We start from the raw sequence: 24,342 nt of genomic DNA, 5'->3' as shown, positions 1-24,342 counted from the left end.
TATGATAGATCAGTTGTACTCTTGGGTATTTATATGAAGAAAATGAAAATGTTAATCAGAAAAGGTATGCACCATTATGTTCACTGCAGCATTATTTACAATAGCCAAGATGTGGAAGCAATATAAGTGCCCATCAATAGATGAATGGATAAAGAAGATAAGGTAAAAAATTACATATACAATGCAATTTTTCTCAGCCATAAGAAAGAATGAAAATCTTGACATTTACAACAACATAGATGAACCTAGAGGATATTATGCTAAGTGAAATAAGTCAGACAGAGAAAGACAAATACTGTTTAATTTCACTTACACGTGGAATCTGAAAAACAAAACAAATGAACAAGCTTAACAAAACAGAACAGTTATAGACACAGAGAATAAACAGATGGTTGTCAGAAGGGAGGGTGGTGGGAGTAGGAAAGAAATAGGTGAGGGAGATTAAGAAGCATAAACTTCCAGTTGCAAAACAAATGAGTCACAGGTATGAAATGTACAATGTGGGAAATACAGCCAACAACTGTGTAATATCTTTGTATGGTGACAGATGGTAACTAGACTAACTGTGATAATCATTTTGAAATGTATAGAAATATCAAATCAGTACATTGTGTACCAAGAACTAACATAGAATTATACTTCAAAAATAAACAAACTCATAGAAAAAGAGCAGTTTTGTGGCTACCAGAGGCAGGGCTTGGGGGAGGGGGTGGTGGATGAAGGCAGTCAAAAAGTATAAACTTCCAGCTATAAACAAATAAGTACCAAGGATGTAATGTACAATGTGATAAATATTACTAACACTGCTGTATGTTATATATGAAAGTGTTAAGAGAATAAATCCTAAGAGTCCTCATTATATGGAAAGTTTTTTCAATTTCTGTAATTTTTTTATCTATGAGATGATAGATGTTCACTAAACTTATTACAGAGATCATTTCATGATGTATCTAAGTCAAAGCATTGTGTTCTACACCTGAAACTTACATACTGCTGTATGTCAAGAATATATAACTCAATATAACTGGAAGAAGAATAATAACAAAGTAAAAAAAAACTCCTGCATAGTCTGAGGATGATGAAGTGTCATGAAAAAAGATATGATTTACACAATTAATACAATTTGTATACCTGAGGCCCAGAAAGAAGAAAGGTCAACATTTTGAGTACTGATTTCTGATTTATAAGGAATGTGCAATCAGAGTATAGTTTTTTAATCCATCATATTTCCAGGAATACATCCCATCATAAGAAATATCAAACTAGATCAACTTTCTACAGTTAGAAATTGTTGACATTGTTCCAAGATGTAATCACAGTTTTGCCTTGAAGAGGAAAGTTGGTGGATAACAGCCTTGACAGATGGGCTGAGGACACTGGCCTGTAGCTACCTGGGCAATTTGACATTTAATTAGAGGATTAAAACACATCTTTCTCTTTTTCCTTCACTATGAGGAACATACTGGGGAGGGAAGGGAATGGAAAGAGAAATTAGATACACAAACTATGCGGTTTAGTCTATTAGAGTAATGCTTCATTTATCCCCCAGCATTGCTGGAAATGAGCTAGTACTCAGATGTGAATTTTGCATTTAATATAACCCATTTTAAAACCAAGAACACTTTAAAAATAATTTTAATCATTTTTTATGAAATCCTGCAAAAAGGTTTACAAACTTGCCTGTTATTTAAAGAGAATGGTATTAAAAGTCCCACTTTCTGCAGTGATCTAGGTTCATCATTCTGAAATAAAATTATTGCATTGAGCAATACACAAGGCAGTAGTCAGGACCTATTTATCCCATATTCTTGATGGTCCTAAACTAGTTTCTAAGCTTTTGCATCAGTTTTGTGTAAGTTTTCTGTAACTTTCCTCCTAACTAGAACATCAGTCACACCACCTCTCATCCTGTTTGCCTCCTCAAGCACTGTCCTCTGCTTCTAAAGTGGCATAGATGGGAAAACAGAGAAACAAGCCTCATTCATTCATTCATTTACTTATTCATTAAGTACTTTGAAAGCCCAGTATGCACAAACTGGGCACCACAGAAGGGAATCAGACACTGATCCCATTCTTGAGGTGCTTCCGATACAGTGGTGAAAAACTGCTGTGTGCACATATACAGTGCAAAGTAATACCTTTTGTAAGAGCAGTACAGGTAATGTGTCAAGGGCATTCTGAGAAGAGATAAATCACCTAACGGCTGGGAAATCAGAGAACACTACTTGGGAGTGGAGGCTTTTGAGCTAGGTCTCGAAAAATATTTGCCACCAAAACAAATGTAGGCATGTAGGTAATGGGGGGATCAAATAAAAAAGGAATGTTGGACTGAACTGTGGAAGTCCTTGAATAGCAGACTGAAGAATTAAGACTATTTTTGTAGCAGATAGAGAGACACTGAAGATTTTGACCAAGAGATGGCAATCAAAATGATTATTTCGACTGATTGGCACTATGATATGAACAATGGCCTTGCCATCAAAATTGAGAGTAGAGATACTAAGGAAGTGGAATCGACAGATGTCCATGAATTGTACAGAGAGAACAAGGCAGAGAGAGTAACCAAAGACAGCATTTGATACTGAGTTTTCTTCTCTTGTTTGCAAATTTCAAGGTGTGACTTCTTTATTTTCGGTTCTGTCTCCATCTCTTACAGTTCTTATGAGACAATACAGAGGTCCCCCCATCCATGGTTTTACTGTCCATGGATTCAACTTCCCATGATCAACCATAGTTCAAAAACATTAAATGCAAAATTCTAGAAATATGCAACTTAAAAGTTTGTTGCGTGCCATTCTGAGTAGCATGATAAAATCACACCCTGTCCTGCTCCTTCCCGCTTGAGACATGAATCATCCCTTTGTCCATTTATTTCTGTCCATTAGTCATATAGTAGCCATCTCAGTTATCAGATCTACTGTCATGGTATCACAATACTTGTATTCAAGTAACCCTTATTGTACTTAATAATGGCCCCAAAATGCTTTCTTTAAGTGAAAAGGTGCAAGTTCTCAATTTAATAAGCAAATACTGAATTTTCAAAATTCATTTAGCTATAACAAAAAATAGAGACGTTATTAGGTAGCAGGTTGGCAGGAGGAGGTGTGAAAAAAAGTAGATGAATGAGCTTCAATTTGAATATATTGAATTTGAGATTTTAAGGTGGACATGTGGGTGGCATTTTCTGCCCAGTAGGCAGTAGGAGCTCCTTAGAGGTATTGTGGCTGCCTAAAAGATTTTTTTTTAGCTAAGATTTTTATTTATTTATTTATATTTATTTTTTTCATTTATTTTTATTAGTTGGAGGCTAATTACTTTACAACATTGTAGTGGTTTTTGCCATACATTGACATGAATCAGCCATGGATTTACATGTGTTCCCCATCCCGATCCCCCCTCCCACCTCCCTTCCCATCCCATCCCTCTGGGTCATCCTAGTGCACCAGCCCTGAGCACTTGAGTACCGTAGAGATGATCATTGAAGTCCTGTGTGACTGTCAAGAGATAGAGTATAAAAAGAGAAGAGTGCCAAGGAGAGAAAGTTGGGGGGAAAAATCTGTATTTAGGGGATGGGGAGGAGGAGCCAACAATGACTTCAGAGAGAGTATTGCTAACTTTTTAGAATTGTGTCCAGAGACTCTTAATCTATGAGTAAAATATGGGCACTCAATTATATGAACATTGTGACTACTCCTTCAGCCATGACAAAATCTTTTTAAAATTTATTCCTGCCATAAACATTGGGGTGCCTACTGCATAGCTCAGGGATCTCTACTCAGTGCTCTTTGGTAAGCTAAATGGGAAGGAAATCTTAAAAAAGAGGATATATATGTATGTAGAGAGCTGATTCACTTTGCTATATAGCAGAAAGTAACACAACATTGTAAAGCAACTATGAAAAGTCAAAGTGTTAGTTGCTCAGTTGGGTTCAACTCTTTGTGACTTCAAGGACTGTAGCCTGCCAGGCTCCTCTGTCCATATGATTCTCCAGGCAAGAATACTGGAGTGGGTAGCCACTCCCTTCTCCAGGGGATCTTCTCAACCTAGGGATTGAATCCAGGTCTCTTACACCTCAGGCAGACTCTTTACCGTCTGAGCCACCAGGGAAGCACAAAGCAACTATGCTCCAATGAAAATGAATTTAAAAGCTTAAATTAAATTTCTTCCTGGACCTCATGCATATTTCCACATTCGCATTATCAGGATAACCACCAGGCACTTCCTCTTTGGGGAAGGAAGAAAGGGTTGCTTTGAGTTTCCCTTGTCTGTTTCCCCAAGGCAAGCAAAGACAAGCGAGTTGTGGAGACACTGACGATGTCAGTGATGGCAATGGAATTGGTGAAGGCAGTGACATTAGTGACAAGAACTCAGTAACAGCACAATGCTCAGTTATTCATGCATGTACACATTAATGCAACAAGCTTACATTGAGAAGCTGCTATGTGTCACTATTCCACTGACGGGGTGGAGAAATGAAGAAAACAAACAAAGCTGCCATTTAAGTTAAGGTAGACAGCTCCAAGACATAAACGTAATCAAGGGAGATAATTTCAAATAGTTGTAAGTGCCATGCAGGGTACAAAAATGACATCACTGAAAGTTACTGGGTGGTCAGAGAAGTTTTCTCAGCAGAGGGGACATTTGACATGAGATCTGAATGACACAATAGCACAAGTTAGGCACAAGATGAGTGGGAAAAGCACTCCAGTAGGAGGGTATAGCAAATTCAGAGGAAAAAGTAAGCTTGGCATATTTGAGGAACAGCAAGGCCAGTGAGGTTGAGGTGTGATGAGAATGGCAGGATATGAGGTTGCAAAGGCCCGATGATGAAGGACCTTTTGGACCAGGGGAATTCATATAGTGTCTATTTTAAGTTATAGGGATCAGTTTGAAAAGTTTTAAGCAGAGAATGATGTAAGCATGATGTAATTCAAGTTTTGTTTTTAACTAAGTTGTTCTAAGACTTTGCTGAAGGAGAACATGGCAACCCACTCCAGTATTCTTGTCTGGAGAATCCCCATGGACAGAGGAGCCTGACGGGCTACAGTCCACGAGGTCTCAAAGAGTCGGCACAACTGAACAACTAAACACAGCACAAAGACTTTGTTTTCAGATGGCAACAGGCCAGATAAGGAAACAGCCAAGAAGATCATCGGGAATCGGAAGAATAGGAAAGAGTGAAGAGAACCTAAACTGGGGTTAGAGAGTGATCTGCTTAAGGTTCAACATTCTTTTGGAAGCACTTGACCCAAAAGAAGTACATGAAGGACCAAAGGATCACATGTCTATGAAGATTCTCAAGATTAGTCCCTGAGAAGTCTCTGTCATGTGATGGTTAAGTTGACAGGAGGAAGGCACCAGCATGACTTCTGTTTGACCCTGGCCCCCCACTAGGTAGGGTGTTCCTTGAGAATAGAGATCCTATCTGATTCATTTTCAATTTTCCATTGCTTATTGTTGTTGTTCAGTTGCTCAGTCATGTCCAATTCTTTGTGACCCTGTGGACAGCAGCACACCAGGCTTCCCTGTCCTTCACCATCTCCCGGAGTTTGCTCAAATTCATGTCCATTGAGCCAGTGACGCCATCCAACCATCTCATCCTCTGTCATCCCCTTTTCCTCCTTTTGAACTGTGGTGTTGGAGAAGCCTCCTGAGAGACCCTTGGACTGCAAGGAGATCCAATCAATCAATCCTAAAGGAATTCAGTACTGAATATTCATTGGAAGGACTGATGCTAAAACTGAAACTCTAATACTTTGGCCACCTGATGCAAAGAACTGACTCATTGGAAAAGACCCTTAAGCAGAGAAAGATTGAAGGCAGGGGAGAAGGGGACAACAGAGGATGAGATGGTTGCATGTCATCACCGACTCAGTGGACTTGAGTTTGAGCAAGCTCCAAGAGTTGGTGATGGACAAGGAAGCCTGGCATGCTACAGTCCATGGGGTCACAAAGAGTTGGACACAACTGAGTGACTGAACTGAACTCTAACCCATATAAGGCCAGATTCTTCTTGAAGGGCATGAAAAGCTGAATCAACCTAGTCTCTGTTTCCCTACAAGATCAGAAGACAGGCTAGGAACTACTACCATTTCTCTGAGGAGAGTGGGAAGTGCTGCCAGGAAAATGGGTCAACTGCTGGCTCCAGGAATAAGCAGCAATTGAGATTTAGTTTTGCCTTTTGCCTTTACAGTGCTATCTATTAATTAAGTGAATTTGGAGACAGTTACGTAGCATAATATTTGATTTTGCTCTTTATAACTCATATGTTTTATGTGGCCTTGGGAACATCATATTTAATATAAAACATATTGAATTGCAGCAATGAAATGAATTTGAATATGCCACCCATCTGTTATAGTCTCATTTTTCAGTTGATTGTGTCATATGCTATTTATGTGCATATTGAGAATCCACTGGAGCCCAGAATCTATTCATTGTTCTTAAGCAATTGCAAAACTGAAGCAACTACTAAACTTTGGGCTGGTCAAGATAAGAAAAAAGTCACGGCTTCCCTGGCAGTCTAGTGATTAAGAATCCGCTTGCCAATGCAGGGGACAAGGTTTTGATCTCTGGTCTGGGAAGATTCCACATGCCACAGGGCAACTAAGCCCATGTGCCACAACTATTGAAGTCTATGCTCTAGAACTCGGGAACCACAACTACTGAGCCCAAGCTCTAGAGCCCATGTTCCACAACAAGAGAAGTCACCACAATGAGAAGCCACAACTATAGAGTAGCCCCTGCTTGCCACAACTAGAGAAAGCCAGTGCAGCAATGAAGACTCAAGGAAGTCAAAAATAAATTAATTAAGAGAATTCTAAGGGGAAAATGTCACCATTCACAAGGCCTAGGTTTTTTTTTTTTTTGGTTTATAAAATGTAATTTTATTTTATGTTACTCTGCTGTTACGTAGGGCATAACATTTTCACAAGGCTTTTTTGGGACTACAGTCAATGATTAGCAACATACAATAGTGGTCCAACTCTCTAAATAACAATCACTAGACAAACTGGACACCCTCTCACATGTACACAAATCTGCATGGAAAAGTACTAATGTTTTAGACTGGAATGTGTGCTTTTTCCCCCTTTCTAATGTATTAAGAAATGACATGCACTTTAATTTGCCAAAAGCAATGCTTGTATTCTGGCAGCAACATGCTACTTCTATTACATAGTAAAGTGAATACCAGAACTACAAAGGCAGGAGGTGTGAGTGAGTTTTTATTGGGAAGGGAAGTTGTCAACTCAAACAGCAGCAAATGAAGAGTGAATAAGGAAACTCCCTGTTGTCACAGATACACAAGTCCTCCATCACATATATATGATACAGGAGGCATTTTAATCTGTGATCCCCCCCAACCCCAAAATGTCAAATGCTTTTCCATTCAATCTAATACTTCTGGATTCCTACTAAAAAGGAATACATTAAGAGGATGGAAAAGTTGCTTACTGAAAGGAAATCTCTGAAGAAGAGTAAGGGGAGGGAATGTAGAAATTAAGAAGTTATGTAGAACACTCTTTAAATTGTAATTAGCTACATTTTCCTATCTTCACAGTAATACAAGACACAGTCACTTGCAGAACTGGTTCAGATTACTTAAATACCAGATACATTTTTAGTCTTCTACATAAGTGTTTGGAAGTTACTTATGTTTGTATGAAATGAAGCTATTAATACTTTTCTACAGCAGTAACTGCACACCAGGAAGGCTAAGACAAACACAAATCAAGGAATGGAGTTTTCCCAAAGCCGCAGTGTGAAAAGACTATAAACAGCTGATTCCATACACATGAATGGGTTTCTTTGCTATAGGAAATCCAAATGGAATAAGGAATGGAGATGAGTAAAAAGGTTTCAAAGGGGAGAAAGGTGACACCCTGCATGCACTTAGTTTTCTGCCCCTTCTGCCGCATCACATTCTTCTCCTGCACTGTCTGATGTCCACAATGTGAGGTTGTCTCTCAGCAGCTGCATGATGAGGGTGCTGTCTTTGTACGAGTCTTCATTCAGTGTGTCAAGTTCTGCAATAGCCTCATCAAAAGCCGTTTTAGCCAGTGTGCAGGCCAGTTCCGGGTTATTGAGGATCTCATAGTAGAACACAGAAAAGTTAAGGGCCAGCCCCAGCCGGATGGGGTGTGTGGGTTGCATCTCTTTCTTGCTTATATGGAAAGCCTCTTGGTAAGCTCCTTGGGAATTATCTATTGTTTGCTTCCGATCATCACCACAAGCAACTTCAGCAAGGTACCGGAAGTAATCTCCCTTCATTTTCAGATAGAAGACCTTACTCTCTGGATTAGTTGCATTGGCTATGAAATACTTATCCAACAATTCCAGGACCGTGGTGCAGATGGACCTCAGCTCGGACTCCACTTTCTCCCAGTAGTCCTTGATCAGCTGCAACTTCTTGTCCGAGGTGTCGGTCTTCTGCTCGATGCTGGAGATAACCCTCCAGGCTGACCAGCGGCCCCCGAACACGTTCTAGTAGGCCACGGAGAGCAGGTTGCGCTCCTCCTTGGACAGCTCGGCGCCCTGCTCCGTCACGGCCTTCATGCAGGTGGCCATGTCATAGTAGCGCTTGGCCTGCTCGGCCAGTTTGGCCTTCTGGATCACCTCCGTCTTCTCCATGGGGGCCGGGGGATCAGACAGCAAGGTGGAGCGCGGACCCGGGGGGCTTCACGTCTCCGCGGCCGTGGCGCAAGTCCCCAAGGCCTAGTTTTTTAGAATTATTTTTGGTGCTGTGGTAGTTGTTCTTCTTCCTATAAATACCCTTGGAGTGCCTCCCATTTTCTTCCAAACCTGAAACTTAATAAGGATTTTTATGAAATACCAGATGGGTTTTCACAGCTCTCGGGGTATAGCAGGTTAGAGATTTGCTGGTTAGACTGATATGGCCCAAACAGCAAGTCAAAACAGACTTGATAGAAGTCAGTCACTGGGATGGTGACCTTAGCTGACCTGTGGGAGACCCAACAGAGAGCAGAGGGCCCATCAGTGAGGCATTTGTGGATATATTTCTCCTCTGCAAAGGTTCTCTTGACCTGCCACCCCCACCCTGAGGCTCACATGAGATCCCAGTTCTGATGATGTAAAGGGGGTCATGAACAGAGTTGGTTGATACTCTTTCACAAATAGTCACAGGTCCCCAACAAGAGAAATCGATGGCATCAAGGCTGCGGAGAGAGCATTTAAAAGATTTGGAGAATGGAAAGGCAATGGTCTGTGTGGAAACTGCAAATAGTGTAGTAAGTACAGACAACAGAGAGATAAATAGAGAAACAGAGACAGAGAGAAGCAGAGAGAAAAGTGATGAGGACAGATATGTAGGGAGGGAGCATACAGTGAAGTGCATTATAAGCAAGCATAACAGTATCGCTTTTATTCCGCAGGCAGTGGGAAGCCATTGAAAGGTGTTAAGTTAGAGGAATGATTTGTTCAGAGGCACACACCTCATAGTCTACAACAAAGACTCAAGTGTAACCCAACACTGTTGACTTCAAATGCTGTCAGCTTCACTGGTTCACAACACGTTCCTCTTCCAATCCACCTAGGGTTCATCTTCTATATATTGATACAATCCTTCTATATATTGATCTGATCTTCTCAGATCGTTGCTCAGCTCTCCCATAAAATCTGCATCTCAGACCTAACTCTCTGGTTTGGCATTAGAATCTTGCACTGTTTGGGATGGTATGTTGGACTCTGGCTATGCTAACCCTGGTCCACTGAACATCTACTGGCTCCACTTGAAGGCACCAGGAAAAATAGATTCAAAGACAGGACAACTTCCCAGAGTCTGTGTAAAGATGATGGAGGTTTTGACAAATATGTAGTACTGTTTAGCAACAGAGCAGCAAGGACTTGCAGAATTTTAGAACTCTCAAAGTGAAAATGCCATACTACAGGGTCACAAATTCAAAACTATTTCCATGTGACTCTGGAGCCAGTAGCCCTCAGACCGCACTTTGAGAAACACTGAACAGGGTGCTTGTGGGAAGGGAAGGCACTTTAGGACCCAAGAGTGCAGGGCCAAGTCACTGAGAGCCTTCAATGTCAGGTTGAATTATCTGAACCTTAGACTTTCTACTCTAGGTGATTGATGGAAAGCTGGGGGAGGCTGTGTGGACCGAGAGAGAACCACCATTAGAGAGAACTTGGGTCTGGTGGGAACACTCACCTTGTCAAAGAGGGGAGGCGGAACCAGCATGGAGTCTGGGAGCCCAGCGAGGGCACTGGTGGGAGAGTCCCAGGGAGGGAGTGGTGATGAATGAGGGCCTGGACTAGGGACAATCTCTATCCAAATGCATTCCTTCTGGACACACTCGGAAAGGAGAGAGTCACTTCCGAAAACCTGGGCCAAGAAGGAAGAAAAGAAGTTGCTCTTTCCCTGATGGCATGTGGAATTTTGCTGGTGATTTATTGGAATTCTTCCCAAAGCTGGAATTACCCAAGTAACTCACTGAGGCCACTCGAAAGGGATCTGACATGGTAGTATCCCAGTTTCTAAAATTAAAAGTGAACACCTTTGCGGAGTGCCATTATGTTGCCTACCATAGTCACTTCCCTAGTGGCTTTTATAGTAGCTCAGCTGGTAAAGAATCCCCCTGCAATGCAGGAGACCCCAATTCAATCCCTGGGTTGGGAAGATCCCCTGGAGAAGGGAAAGGCTACCCACTCCAGTATTCTGGCCTGGAGAATTCCATGGACTTTATAGTCCATAGGGTTGCAAAGAGTCGGACACGACTGAGTGGCTTTCACTTTCACTTCTTCACCACAGCCACTAGTGGGAGAAAGATGAAAGGGGGTCTTATTTTACTTCTAAGCTGAAGTGCCATGTCGGAATTAATAGTCCCGGGTGGTTGTGCAACAGCACAATCTCTGCTTCCTAGGAGCCTCTGAGAGGCTAGTAGTTTGTCACCTCCAAGATAGATTTTTCTTTCATATCCTTCACCTTGCTGCAGTCCATGTGGTTGCAAAGTGTCAGACACTACTGAGCAACTGAACTGATCCTTCACCAGCTCAGTCAACTAACACCATGTTTGAGTACTGACAGAATGTACTGTGGAGAGAGAGTCCAGTGTGGAGCTCCTTGGTAGAGTGGAAGTACAGGTCATCAAAAGAAAAAAAGCTAGTTATTGTGGGAAATTCCCAACAAGTACAGAAGTAGAGAGAACAATGTAACGATTATGCAGGTACTGATCACCCAGCCACAACAATGATCAATGTCTGTGCCAAACTTGCTTAACCTCTATCCTCAACTCACTTCTTTTTTTTTTTAATTAAAAATTTTATTACATTTTCCACATCTTTAAAGTATTTTTGTAAACATGATTTTAATAAATGCATAATATTTTATGAAATAGATACATCACAATTTGCTTAACTATTTCCCTACTCAACTCACTTCTTGACCCTCTCTCTTTTTCCCTTGAATTATTTTGAAGCCAACCCCAAAGCATCATATCATTTCATCTGGAAATATTTCAGTTTGCATTTTTAACAGATGAGTCTCTGCCCTACATTTTGTGAGGCCTGACTTTACCATCAACCACTTGTACTGTTTTAGACAAGAGGCACCCCCTTAAAGCCTCAGTTGCACTTTTCTATAAAATGAACACTTGGAACTAGATGAGTCTGAAATTTCCACAAGTTTCCCCCCACCCCAGGAGTCCAGAGTTCAAAGTTATTATTTTTCTTATTTTAAAGTTTGTAATATAGTTTTCATTATTAAATATAAAAGAGATTAAATATAAATATATTGGAAGAATATCTTTCTATATTTGAAAAGGGAGACTTCATACATGCATGTACCATGACATATGCCTAAAGTTACAGATGAGTCTTTTCTATCTGTTTTGAAACTTCTTGTAGAGAAATAGATTTGAACACTTTAAGTCATAGAGAATAGTAATAGGTCAATGCTGTATACTCTGCCTTTCTAAAATCGAGTGAGAAATAATTACTATGGTAAAGGGTCAAATATTTTAAGTTAAAACTTTAAAGAAAAAAATCCGTTATTTAAATGATTTGACTTCAAGAATCATTCTTTAGATGGAATGAAACAAGCTAAAAAACTAGCTGAAGTGAGCCCGTTTTATGTAGGTAACACTTCACTTAATCTTTGATCCAATAACCTCAACTTTTCAGAACAAGGTCAAGAAAAAACAAATAAGTAGAAAGGAAAATATTTTCCAACCTCCTCCATCTTTCAAAATCAAATATCTATCAGTCATGAAAATGCATGCTGCACAATTCACACATGGAGATGTATTTTCCTTCCAGGAGTGCTGCAGAGGCTGTGGGTAATGGCTTGGCTTTCTCCATTTTGTCCACAGACCCCAAAAGTGGACCCAGTATCCCAGGCTGTGGAATTAACTCAAAACCCAGGAATAATCTACTTGGGGACCACTCAGAAGCCTACTCGAGAGGCTACATGGCAAGGCCCCAAACACCAGCTGAAGGGCTGACAGAAGGCAAATTAATCACACACACACATTTGATCCCTTGACTTTAGCTGGGTTACTGTTCTGCACTACTGGCTCCTGTAGTTAGCAGAACTACTGTGAAGGGCTCATTTACCCATCACTAGGGAAGGTTCGGTTAATCAGCTCAAGAAGAATCTTCCTTTCCATGGGTCTGGACGTGAGAGGAAGCTCTGAGGATCCGAGCGTTTGTAGAATGGAAGTGAAGGCTTATCTGGAGCCAGAGATACATATCTGAAGAGCAGATCACAGTGAAATTTCAGAGAAGAACCGACTGATGAGCCCACTATACCTGATGGCTGCCTAACCTGAATCTGCCCTAGGTGGCAAAGCCAAGTATTTTGGTCCATCATCTGTCCCCCAGCAGACAACCCTAAGGAAAGGGTCAAAGAGGTTGGGCACCTTCATAAACTCTTCCGGAAAGAGAATCAAGGACAAAGTGCTAGAGTTAGGATCAGACACCTGCCTTCCATGAATTCCACTGTTTCTCAGTTCTTCAATTGGTGTCTGCATTATTTTCTCTATTTCAGCCTCCTTCTCTGCAAAACACCTAGATTCCCTCAAATAACCATCAGTCAGGATGGTGAGAGAGATCAGTCCATTGCTGAGACACTGGCAATGGATTGGATCATTTCTCAGTCAAAGTCCAGGCGCCTTAGAGTCAGACACCAGGAAACTCAGGCTTGACTCTCTCAGAAGGTCAGGGACTAGCCCCAGATGGTAGAAGAGGAGTCTTGTACAGGACAGCATAGGGCGTGAGGCCAGGTGGGAAAGTCCACTGGAGTCAGTTTCAGGAAGCCCTCTGTGCCAAGTTAAGAGACATATATCATTCTCTCGGCAATGAAGAACCATTAAAAGTTATCCTTGGGAAGTAGATCAAGTGGCCTGCGCCAGGTGGATGGGGGAGGGGCCAAGAATGGAGAAGGGTAGCCCAGTTCTGAGGCCACTGCAGCAGATGGGCCACAAACACGTCACTAAAGAGTGTCAAGACTCATTATTCAAATAAACCCCCATCGCCCCCGGAAAATTCTTTGTAAATCCACTTGGGAAGTGCCACTGGAGTGTAACTTTGAAGGTTAAGAAAAGAATTCATCTATTTGGAAGGACAGCAACAAGTGTGAAGAATTCTGTACCTAAACCAAACAGAAATATTGGAACAAGATATGGATGAACCATTTGCTTTCATAGGATATTCATTACTAGGAAACAGAACAAGGCAGAGGTTGCCTTACTGAGATGCGAACAGTGCAATGGCCCACCCGCCTCATTTCCCTTTCCACCGCATAGCTCTTAAGGAATTCCAGAGTCTATTATCAGCACGATTTAAAGGCTAATGAAGAAACAATCTTTTTGTAAAGCGACAAAGAACAGAGTTTGAAAGCAGGTCCAGGAGAATGCAAGAGGAAACACTTGGTTCAGTGAAAGGCAAACTTTCCTATGGACATGCAGTTTTTTTTTTTTTAATACCATACGTTGCTGCGCAACCTCTAAAGCCTGTGCTTTCAATGCCTGTTTGGTGGGCAGCACTTGGCTAAATGCACCAAGTGTGGTTAACTGGGGTGATTTAACGGAAAAAAATTCTAAGAGAAAAATGAAACTCAAAGCAGGAGAGTTCAGAGCAGTTTTGCTATGTATTTTCTAGACTTTCCAAAGGATGCTGAGGTTACTCTAAAATGGAACGCGCTCATTTGTTTAAAACCTGCTGGATGAAGGTACTATGGGAAGTATTCAAGGGAATTGCTTTATAGAGGAAAAGAGAAGGAGCCAAATCCAGACAGCCCTCCCAAAAGTGTGATGTTCGTGTCATTTAAAATAGATATTTCATCGGGTGACAAAGTGATGTCAATTAGGCAAGTGGAAGAAAGAGAGAACACTTGGAATCCTGCCTATGATTCTTATAAACTCTTGTGGCATTGGACATTTCATAATTCTGAATTTTGATAATATTCCTTGTCTACAGAACAGGATGATTAACAGGCTCCCTTGATATAATGTAGGGGAACACACTTTGCTTATGCTAAGGTTTTGATAAATATGAACTGTCATTTTCTTTCTCCCCTACAAAACTCTGAGTGGCTTGCATCTTATTCATATTTTTTTAGATTGCCAGCACCAATAATTAGTCTGATGTTTGTTTAGTCATTCAACAAACATTTAATTAGCCACCAGCACCTAACAAGTACTAAATCAGATGGGAAAGAAATGGTAGTGCTTTGTTTATATATTATATCTCAGGCACTTCATAACTGCTTGTTAAATAAGAGGATGAAAGAGTTTATTTTTTCTGTAGAACGATTAACCTGGAGCTATAGAATGTGGAATCCCTGCTGCCCTTCTTGGTGCTGCCTCTTATATCCTAGCAAGTCTGGCCTCTCTCTCATAGTCTTCCTCTCCTTTCTAAATGTCACTGTCATCTTGACTGACCTTGTCATCTATGATGATGATCCACCCAGCACCCAGGCCCCAGCTTCCTGACCTCCTTATCTGCAGTCCTGCATTCACTCCATCACAGCCGTGATGACTCTGGAAGTTATCATCACATATCTATTCCATCTTTGGAAGTAAATTCATATGGCTTACTACCTGACCTCCCTTGCTTTCAGCTTGCTAATTTATTTATTTCCAGAATGTTGGTTATTCAACTATCTTAGTACTTCCAAGCAATGATGCTTCAGTTTTCTTATCTACTGGCTCTCTCTTATCATCTTCACTTCCCCCTTCCCCAATTTAGCCCACACACACTCCATCACATCATTCAATACTGTTCTCAGTCCAGGGCAAACAGAGTCTTGTTCTGGCTTCATGCCCCAAGAAGCTACATGCTTTGGAATACTTTCATGATGTTTTCTAATTCTCCCTTCAGTGTCTGGGATCAGCCAAGGCCAGCAAGCCTATCTAGACAGAGCACCCTGAACCTAAACCTGAGCCTAAACCTAAACTGTCATGGGCCTCAATCCTCGTTAATTCTTCTAAGAGCATTCTTCGACCCTATATCCCACTCATGAGGCAGACCAAATGCCGCAAGAAGTTCAGAGTATCAGGCTTACAGGGTTTTCCTAGGGTCCTCAGGCTGGGCCTTGGTTATAGGAGGGAGGCCTGGTGAGAAGATGCCTCCCCCTAAATGAGCATTGAGCAAGACAGAGTAGCCATAATGGTGCTGACATGCTGATTTGTCTGATATTCATTCACGATAGACATAGGATAAGTTCAGGCTTCCGGGCTCCTGATGAGCCACCACTGATGCGGCCTCTGCAGTGTATGTACATTCAGACCACGGTGTCACATTCTGTCTATAGCACTCAATGGTGGCGGAAGGTGGCGGCAGGTGTCATTTATTCTGTGCACCTCCACCAACCACTGCTGGCACTCAGAGCATCACTGCATCCCTTCTGCAGGCTTCATGCCATTTGTCAAGCTGTCTTCTAGGGACACCTCTACCTCTCTTTTCTGAATGCTTTTGAGACAAGTGCTCTGCGCCACTGGGCAGACCTTTCAAATCAATTATCCTCTCTTATTCCTAATCAATATGGCTATATCTGCTCTCCCAGGTTAATATTAAACTCTGCAAGAAGATGGACAGACATTTCCTACATGTATGGGACCATTCTTCATTTTCATGCTTTGCACTGGGCCCCTTGCCTCTGGTGGCAGTATGTGGAATGCAGGGTGTAGTCAACACAGAGAAAGCTCCCATTCTAGGAATGCAGTGATTACATTCTAGGGAGCTCAAGAGGGGACATAGTTGAAAGATGTGCTATTCTCCATTTACACGACAAAATTCAAAGAAATTCAAAGTAAACAACTTATCGTTCACACTTTCCTGCATAGTCTGGGGAAGGCTTGTGTTTGTGGTCATTGTCCATGAATCATAGTCACCATGTCTGAGAGTCAATTCAGAGCCGGTGTCCACAGGTGGCCCGATGGATCATGGCAGCATCACCATGAGTGGTGTACAGCACTGAACTGATGACATCAGGGACCTGAAGAGCCATGGCATGTGAGTAACAACAGCAATACTTCCTTTTCTTCTCAGTGGGAGATGTTGAACCATCCATGCACCATGCCCTGGACAATAAGGAACATGAAGAGGTGGTTCCTGGACATGAAAAGAAAGACATGAAGCCTGAACCCTATATGGATCCCACATGTACTGACGGGACACACAGGGAACTCCCTCCTCTCTCCCTGTTGTCCTAAATTTTCAAAACCCTATGCATCACATGAACCTGAGAATTTTGTTACATATGTTTATAAGGGCCCACAAAAATATTGCTGAATGATACTAAAGAAAAAACCCACATCATATAAAGATGGGTACAGGCATACTGCATTTTATTGTGCTTCACTTTTTTCACTTCACAGATATTGCATTTTTGCTAATTAAAAGTTTGTGGCAACCCTGTGTTAAGCAAGTCTTTTTTTTTTTTTTTTTGGAGGTGTAAGTGAGTTTTTATTGGGAAGGGAAGTTGTCAACTCAAACAGCAGCAAATGAAGAGTGAATAAGGAAACTCCCTGTTGTCACAGATACACAAGTCCTCCATCACATATATATGATACAGGAGGCATTTTAATCTGTGATCCCCCCAGCCCCAAAATGTCAAATGCTTTTCCATTCAATCTAATACTTCTGGATTCCTACTAAAAAGGAATACATTAAGAGGATGGAAAAGTTGCTTACTGAAAGGAAATCTCTGAAGAAGAGTAAGGGGAGGGAATGTAGAAATTAAGAAGTTATGTAGAACACCCTTTAAATTGTAATTAGCTACATTTTCTTATCTTCACAGTAATACAAAACACAGTCACTTGCAGAACTGGTTCAGATTACTTAAATACCAGATACATTTTTAGTCTTCTACATAAGTGTTTGGAAGTTACTTATGTTTGTATGAAATGAAGCTATTAATACTTTTCTACAGCAGTAACTGCACACCAGGAAGGCTAAGACAAACACAAATTAAGGAATGGAGTTTTCCCAAAGCTGCAGTGTGAAAAGACTATAAACAGCTGATTCCATACACATGAATGGGTTTCTTTGCTATAGGAAATCCAAATGGAATAAGGAATGGAGATGAGTAAAAAGGTTTCAAGGGGAAGAAAGATGACACCCTGTATGCACTTAGTTTTCTGCCCCTTCTGCCGCATCACATTCTTCTCCTGCACTGTCTGATGTCCACAATGTGAGGTTGTCTCTCAGCAGCTGCATGATGAGGGTGCTGTCTTTGTACGAGTCTTCATTCAGTGTGTCAAGTTCTGCAATAGCCTCATCAAAAGCCGTTTTAGCCAGTGTGCAGGCCAGTTCCGGGTTATTGAGGATCTCATAGTAGAACACAGAAAAGTTAAGAGCCAGCCCCAGCCGGATGGGGTGTGTGGGTTGCATCTCTTTCTTGCTTATATGGAAAGCCTCTTGGTAAGCTCCTTGGGAATTATCTATCGTTTGCTTCCGATCATCACCACAAGCAACTTCAGCAAGGTACCGGAAGTAATCTCCCTTCATTTTCAGATAGAAGACCTTACTCTCTGGATTAGTTGCATTGGCTATGAAATACTTATCCAACAATTCCAGGACCGTGGTGCAGATGGACCTCAGCTCGGACTCCACTTTCTCCCGGTAGTCCTTGATCAGCTGCAACTTCTTGTCCGAGGTGTCGGTCTTCTGCTCGATGCTGGAGATAACCCTCCAGGCGGACCGGCGGCCCCCGACCACGTTCTTGTAGGCCACCGAGAGCAGGTTGCGCTCCTCGTTGGACAGCTCGGCGCCCTGCTCCGTCACGGCCTTCATGCAGGTGGCCATGTCGTCGTAGCGCTCGGCCTGCTCGGCCAGCTTGGCCTTCTGGATCAGCTCCGTCTTCTCCATGGGGGCCGGGGGAGCGGACAGCGAGGTGGAGCGCGGACCCGGGGGGCTGGCGGGGGGAGGGGGGACGCGGCGAGGAGGCCTTCACGTCTCCGCGGCCGCGGCACGAGTCTAAGCAAGTCTTTAAGTGCCATTTTTCCAACAGCATTTGCTCATTTCTTGATTCTGTATCACATTTTGGTAACTCTCATAATATTTCTAAAATATTTCATTGCTATTATATTTGTTATGGTGATCTTTGATGTTACTATTCTAATTATTTTGGAGTGCTATGAATGGTACCCATATAAGACAGAGAAGTTAATGGATACATGTGTGTGTTCTGACAGCTCCACCCAACAGCCATTCCCTCATCTCTCTCCCTCTCCTCAGCTTCCTTAGTCCCTGAGACACAACAATATTGAAAATAAGCCAGTTAATAACCCTACGGCAGCCTCTAAGTGTTCAGGAGAAAGGAAGAGTCATGTCTCTCAATTTCAATCAAAAGCTAGAAATGATGAAGCTTAGTGAGGAAAGCATGTCTGAAAGCTGCAACAGGCTGAAAGCTAGGCCTCTTGCACCAGTTAACCAAGTTGTGAATGCAAAGGAAAAGTTCTTGAAGGAAATTTAACACATGAATGATAAGAAAATGAAACAGCCTTATTGTTGATATGGAGAAAGTTTTAGTGATCTGGAGAGAAGACAAAGAAAGCTTAGCACTGAAGAATTGAAGCTTTTGCATTGAAACATGTATATTATCATATATGAAATAGATCACCAGGCCAGGTTCAATGCATGAGACAGGGTGCTCAGGGCTGGTGTACTTGGATGATCCTGAGGGATGGGATGGGAAGGGAGGTGGGAGGGAGGTTCAGGATGGGGAACACATGTACACCCATGGCTGATTCGTGTGAATGTATGTCAAAAACCACCACAATATTGTAAAGTAATTAGCCTCCAATTAAAATAAATCAATTTTAAAAAATTTTTTAAAAAAGAAAGCTGAGCACTGAAGATTGAAGCTTTTGAACTGTGGTATTGGAGAAGACTCTTGAGAGTCCCTTGGACTGCAAGGAGATCAAACCAGTCCATTCTAAAGGAAATCAGTCCTGAATATTCACTGGAAGGAGTGATGCTGAAGCTGTGACTCCAGTACTTTGGCCACCTGATGCGAAGAACTGACTCATTGGGAAAGAACCTGATGCTGGGAAAGATTGAATGCAGGAGAAGGGGATGACAGAGGATGAGATGGTTGGATAGCATCACCGACTGGATGGATATGAGTTTGAGGAAGCTTCAGGAGTTGGTGATGGACAGGGGGGCCTGGCGTGCTGCAGTCCATGGGGTTGCAAGGAGTTGGACATGACTGAGCGACTGAACTGAACTGAACTGTATATGAAACACCCCCCACCACCACCACCACCTAGCTTTTAAAAATGCTTTGCTGAAACTCTTTGGGGAGCTCGAAGCTTTTCAGGGCTTGAGCCACCTTGTCTCCTTGCAGGACTTTGCAATAAACATTTCTCTGGTAAAATAAATGAATAAATAAAAACATACACAATGGAATATTACTAAGCTATAAAAAGATTGCATTTGAGTCAGTTCTAATGAGGTGAATGAACCTGGAGCCTATTATACAGACTGAAGTAAGCCAGAAAGAGAAACACCAATGCAGTGAATTAATGCATATATATGGAATTTAGAAAGATGGTAATGGAGACCCTATATGCAAGACAGCAAAAGAGACAGATGTAAAGATTAGACTTTTGGACTCTGTGGGAGAAGGCGAGAGTGGGATGATTTGAGAGAATAGCATTGAAACATGTATATTACCACATGTGAAATAGATGACAGTGCAAGTTCAATGCCTGAAGCAGGGCACGCAAAGCTGGTGCTCTGGGACAACCCAGAGGGATGGGATGGGGAGGGAGGTGGGAGGGGGGTTCAGGATGGGGGACACATGTACACCCATGGCAAATTCATGTCAGTGTATGGCAAAAGCCACAGTATTATAAAGTAATTAGCCTCCAATTAAAATAAATTAATAAATTAAAAAAAAAGAAATGGCCACATCCACTCCAGCCTTCAGGAACCACCACCCTGATCAGTAAGTCGCGATTAACATTGAGGCAAGAGCCTTTAGCCTACCAGCAAAAAGATTGCAACTTTCTGAAACCTCAGATGATGATTAGCATTTTTAGCAATACTGTATTTTTAATTAAAGTATGTTCATTATTTTTTAGACATTATGCTATTGTCCACTTAATAGACTACACTATAGTGAAAACATAACCTTTATAGGAACTGGGAAATCAAAAAAGTTATGTGAATCGTTTTATTGTGATATTCGCTTTATTGCACTGGTCTTCAGTCAAACCTGCAATATCTCCAAGGTGTGCTTCTACTACTATATATTCACTCACCTCAACTGGGTCTGCTATTTTCCTAAAGTGCTTTGTTTTTCAATTCTTCATAATTATTTCTTTGAACATCCATCTTTTGCGAGCCTTCAACCACCCACCATTACTTCACCTACATTTTAGAATGAACTGCTTCACAGAGAAAATTGACTCCACCAGATGAGAATGTCAATTTCCAGCCAGCAAGCCTGTAACCATGTGCACCCATCTCCTTCCTTCCACTTCCAGCAGAAGTTTCCCTTCTTCCGAATCCCATCCTGGGACCAGTCCCCCAGATCCCAGTCCTCAAGGAATCACTCACTGAGTTATTTTTGTACTCTTGGATTGTCTATCCTTTCTATCTACATGGTTCTCCCAAACAGCATTTAAATATCCTCAAGTCTCTCCTATCTTAAAAAAAATCCTCCCCTAAACCTCATACTCCTTTTAAGCAGCTACACAAGCTGTCCCCTTCCCATTCACAAACATTTCAAAAGAGTCATCTACAAAGATGCCCAGTAATTCTTAGGAGAAAATTATTGGACAGAGGGTAGAGAACAAAACATACAGCCTCTAATATCAATATACTGACGGAATATGGGACATGAAAAGAGTGGCATCGCTACTTGGACACAAGGAGGGAAATACAAACTCAAAAGTGTCACCATGATTTGCAAGGATGTAATTCATAGCTGGAAGCCACTCTGAAAATGCATACTTTGTCCAAAAGGAGCAGCTCTGGTAGGCAGAGGCAAGATAGCCTTTAAAGCAAGAAAATATCCAGAGCCCTAATGTTGTAGTTCCATGAAAGGCCAATGGAAGTGAAGTGAAAGTCGCTCAGTTGTGTCCAACTCTTGACAACCCCATGGACTGTAGCCCATCAGGCTCCTCTGTCCATGGATTTCTCCAGGCAAGAATACTGGAGCAGGTTGCCTGCCATTCCTTTCTCCAGGAGATCTTCCCAACCCAGGGATCGAACCCAGGTCTCCCACATTGCAGGTAGATTCTTTACCATCTGAGCCACCCTGGGTTTGAAAGGCCAATGGGCAGGGACAAAAGCCAGTGCCTTGCACATACTGCCCCAGTCAGTGTTTACTTCATGAATGAATGAGTGAATAAGTGAATAAATCCTCCTGCATGGACAGACCACCAAGCATTTAGCCTGGTTGAGAGATGATGGTCATTATGTGAATTTCAAAACAGACCTAGAGACAAAGTCTACCAGTGATGAGTGACTGGCAGATCCTCAAGCCCTATAGGCTGCATGTTTCACATGACTCGGCAACACTTGACCCAACTGACTGCTTCTTTCCATCCCACCAAATTCCTCCTCACATCTAGCTACCTTCTTGGACCTGACGATCCTCTCCAAAACTAGAAAGTTCCAGAAGGCCCAGCTGGAAATTTTAATGCTCCTTACCATACTTTGGCTGAACAGGAAAAAAGTAGAGTGAGCTAAGTCTCCAGAGTTGTGTCTAGCTCCTAACTGCCATTCAATAAATGTTGACCAAATCGAGTCTAATTCACCCACTCCACCCCAACCGCCCTCTCACACTCACACTTTACAGGTAGAGAAATCAAGACCTAGAGAAGAGACGGCACTTGTCTAAATTCCACATGAAAAACCTGACACCAGTGTCCCAGGGTCCCAGCTCCTGGGTTCGTACTTTCTTTCATCTCTAAGTCATTGCTTTTGGCAATTGTTAGTCTTCTCCATTTATTCTGGCTTCTCGTCCCTGAAGGTAGATTTTTTAAAGTTCTGTCACTTGTCATTCATTTCCTCCTTGCTAGCTACCCATATCAAATTTGTAATGGATTCTCCTTAGCCATATTCTTTGTGCCTGTCCTATTCCTGTCTTTCCCCCATGGAATATTTTCCTTGTAATAAAAAGGTTTAGTATCCTCAGTAGGAATGATGAGCAAAGTCAGAAAAATAAAATCTTCAAGTTAATGAAACTCTATACAAAGGTGGTGAGCAGGCTGGTCAATCACTAGTAACACTTTGTGTGCCAGACTGGAAAAAGTAGTGCAGGTCTCTAGAAGGCAGGCTAAGATGCTAGTCAAGTTTTATATTACATTTTTCCTTCAGAGATAGAGAAATCCTGATTCATACTCCTTCAAGAATTGAGTATGTTAGAAATTGAATGCCAAAGATTTGAAGAGCTGACTTAAATCCTCTGGAAATATACCAGAGCAAATTATAGGTTGGTCAGCGGTTTAAAGATGAAAAATGAAACTATAAATATGTAAAATAACATACAGGTGGAATATTTTTATACTCTTAAAGTACAGAAGGCAACCTTTTCTAGCATGAGTTTAAAGGCAGGAAGCATAAAGTAAAAGATTGATAGATTTTATTACTTTTAAATTGAATTCTTTTGCACAACACACAGAAAAAGCAAGTTGTGAAAAAATTTGCAATATATGTAACAAAGAAGCTAACAGTCATAGTATTTTAAAACTCTTAAAAATCTATAAGAACATAAATAACTTGACAGAAAAATGAGCAAACAACATAAATGAAAATGACACCAAAAGATAATTAAGATTTGAAAAGATGTTTGATCAAACTATTAATAGTAGAAATGTATTGTTGATGTGAATGCAGATTAGTGCAAGCTTTCAGCAGGGCGATCTGGAGAAGTGCATGAATCAGGCAAGAATGGAGCATATTAGAAAAATGTCTACTAGTGGGATTTAGTCAATTAAGTTCTTTGTGTACCAATGCAAAGGAATATTATGAATGTGCTAAAAAGGATGACGCAAATCTGTATTTCCTGACATTAAATGGGGTCCTCAGCACATCATTAAGTGAGAAGCTCAGGTTACAAGGCAACGTGCATCAAATAATTTTTATTTTCATGAAAAAAGTTTTCTTTGCACATGATAAAAGCTTGCACCGACATCAAAATGTTAATTATGGCTTCTCTAGTGTGGGACTAAATGTGATTTTCAGTCCTCTTTACATTTTTTGAATTGTCTGAAAAAAATTTTTAATGATAATAATGTTTATTGGATTTATATAGCAAGCATTTTTATGGCTTATATATGTCAGGCATTGTTCTAAGATCTTTATAAATATTACCTCATTTTTCCCAGAACAGAAAAATGTAAGTAAGAAAAAAGTAAGAATATATTTTCATGTAAGAGGTAGAGTGGAGGGGGAGCCTCTCAGAAGCCAGAGGATGCTGGATAATATGAGACTCTTATAGAAGAAAGCCACCATGTTTTGACTCAAAGCTATCTCCTTTTAATGACACAACAAGGTCAGCAGGTCATGGGATCCCCATTCCTTTGCCTTTCTCTGATTCCTTTTAATGATGGGACAACTAATTAGTCATTAAGGATTAGCCAAAGAGAGCTTAAGCAGAGGGGCAGGCTGGAGCTGGGGGAGGGGGAGTTTCCAGTCACACAGACTCAGCTTTGATTCTGGGCTCCACTACTTGGGAGCTGTAGGATTCTGTGCAAGTTGCTTCACTGTTCAGAATTTCAGTTTCCTTATCTGTAAGGTGGGGAAAGAAAGAAAGTGAAAGGGAAGTTGCTCTGTCATGTCCGACTCTTTGCGACCCCATGAATTGTAGCCCACCAGGCTCCTCTGTCCATGGAATTTTTCAGGCAAGAATACTGG

At 41.5% G+C, this 24,342-nt stretch overlaps 1 protein-coding gene, 1 long non-coding RNA gene and 1 pseudogene across 3 annotated transcripts; 1 reads left to right on the top strand and 2 right to left on the bottom strand.

Annotated features, from left to right (window-relative positions):
- Positions 1-7,067: 7,067 nt before the first annotated feature.
- LOC122690164 lies at positions 7,068-8,667 on the bottom strand (annotated as a pseudogene). Its single transcript, XR_006339995.1, has one exon. The product of XR_006339995.1 is annotated as a 14-3-3 protein theta-like (transcript).
- Positions 7,147-17,082, top strand: LOC122690165. The gene is made up of 2 exons (XR_006339996.1): positions 7,147-7,212; positions 16,922-17,082. It is a non-coding gene; the product is annotated as an uncharacterized LOC122690165 (long non-coding RNA).
- Positions 17,083-17,124: 42 nt separating this feature from the next.
- LOC122690163 (14-3-3 protein theta-like) lies at positions 17,125-18,455 on the bottom strand. The gene is made up of 2 exons (XM_043897177.1): positions 18,419-18,455; positions 17,125-18,385 (listed from the first exon to the last, which is right to left on the bottom strand). The coding sequence occupies exon 2, from the start codon at positions 18,337-18,339 to the stop codon at positions 17,602-17,604; it is 738 nt and encodes a 245-aa protein (XP_043753112.1). The 5' UTR covers positions 18,340-18,385; positions 18,419-18,455; the 3' UTR covers positions 17,125-17,601.
- Between the last annotated feature and the right edge of the window lie 5,887 nt (positions 18,456-24,342).

Source organism: Cervus elaphus, chromosome X (assembly GCF_910594005.1).
Source record: "Cervus elaphus chromosome X, mCerEla1.1, whole genome shotgun sequence".
NCBI classification, from domain to species: domain Eukaryota; kingdom Metazoa; phylum Chordata; class Mammalia; order Artiodactyla; family Cervidae; genus Cervus; species Cervus elaphus.
The sequence above is the reverse complement of the archived record's forward strand: the minus strand, read 5'-3'. Positions and strand labels throughout refer to the sequence as shown.

Coding starts and splice junctions, on each gene's coding strand:
- LOC122690163 (XM_043897177.1), bottom strand. CDS start 18,339: ATGGAGAAGACGGAGCTGATCCAGAAGGCCAAGCTGGCCGAGCAGGCC.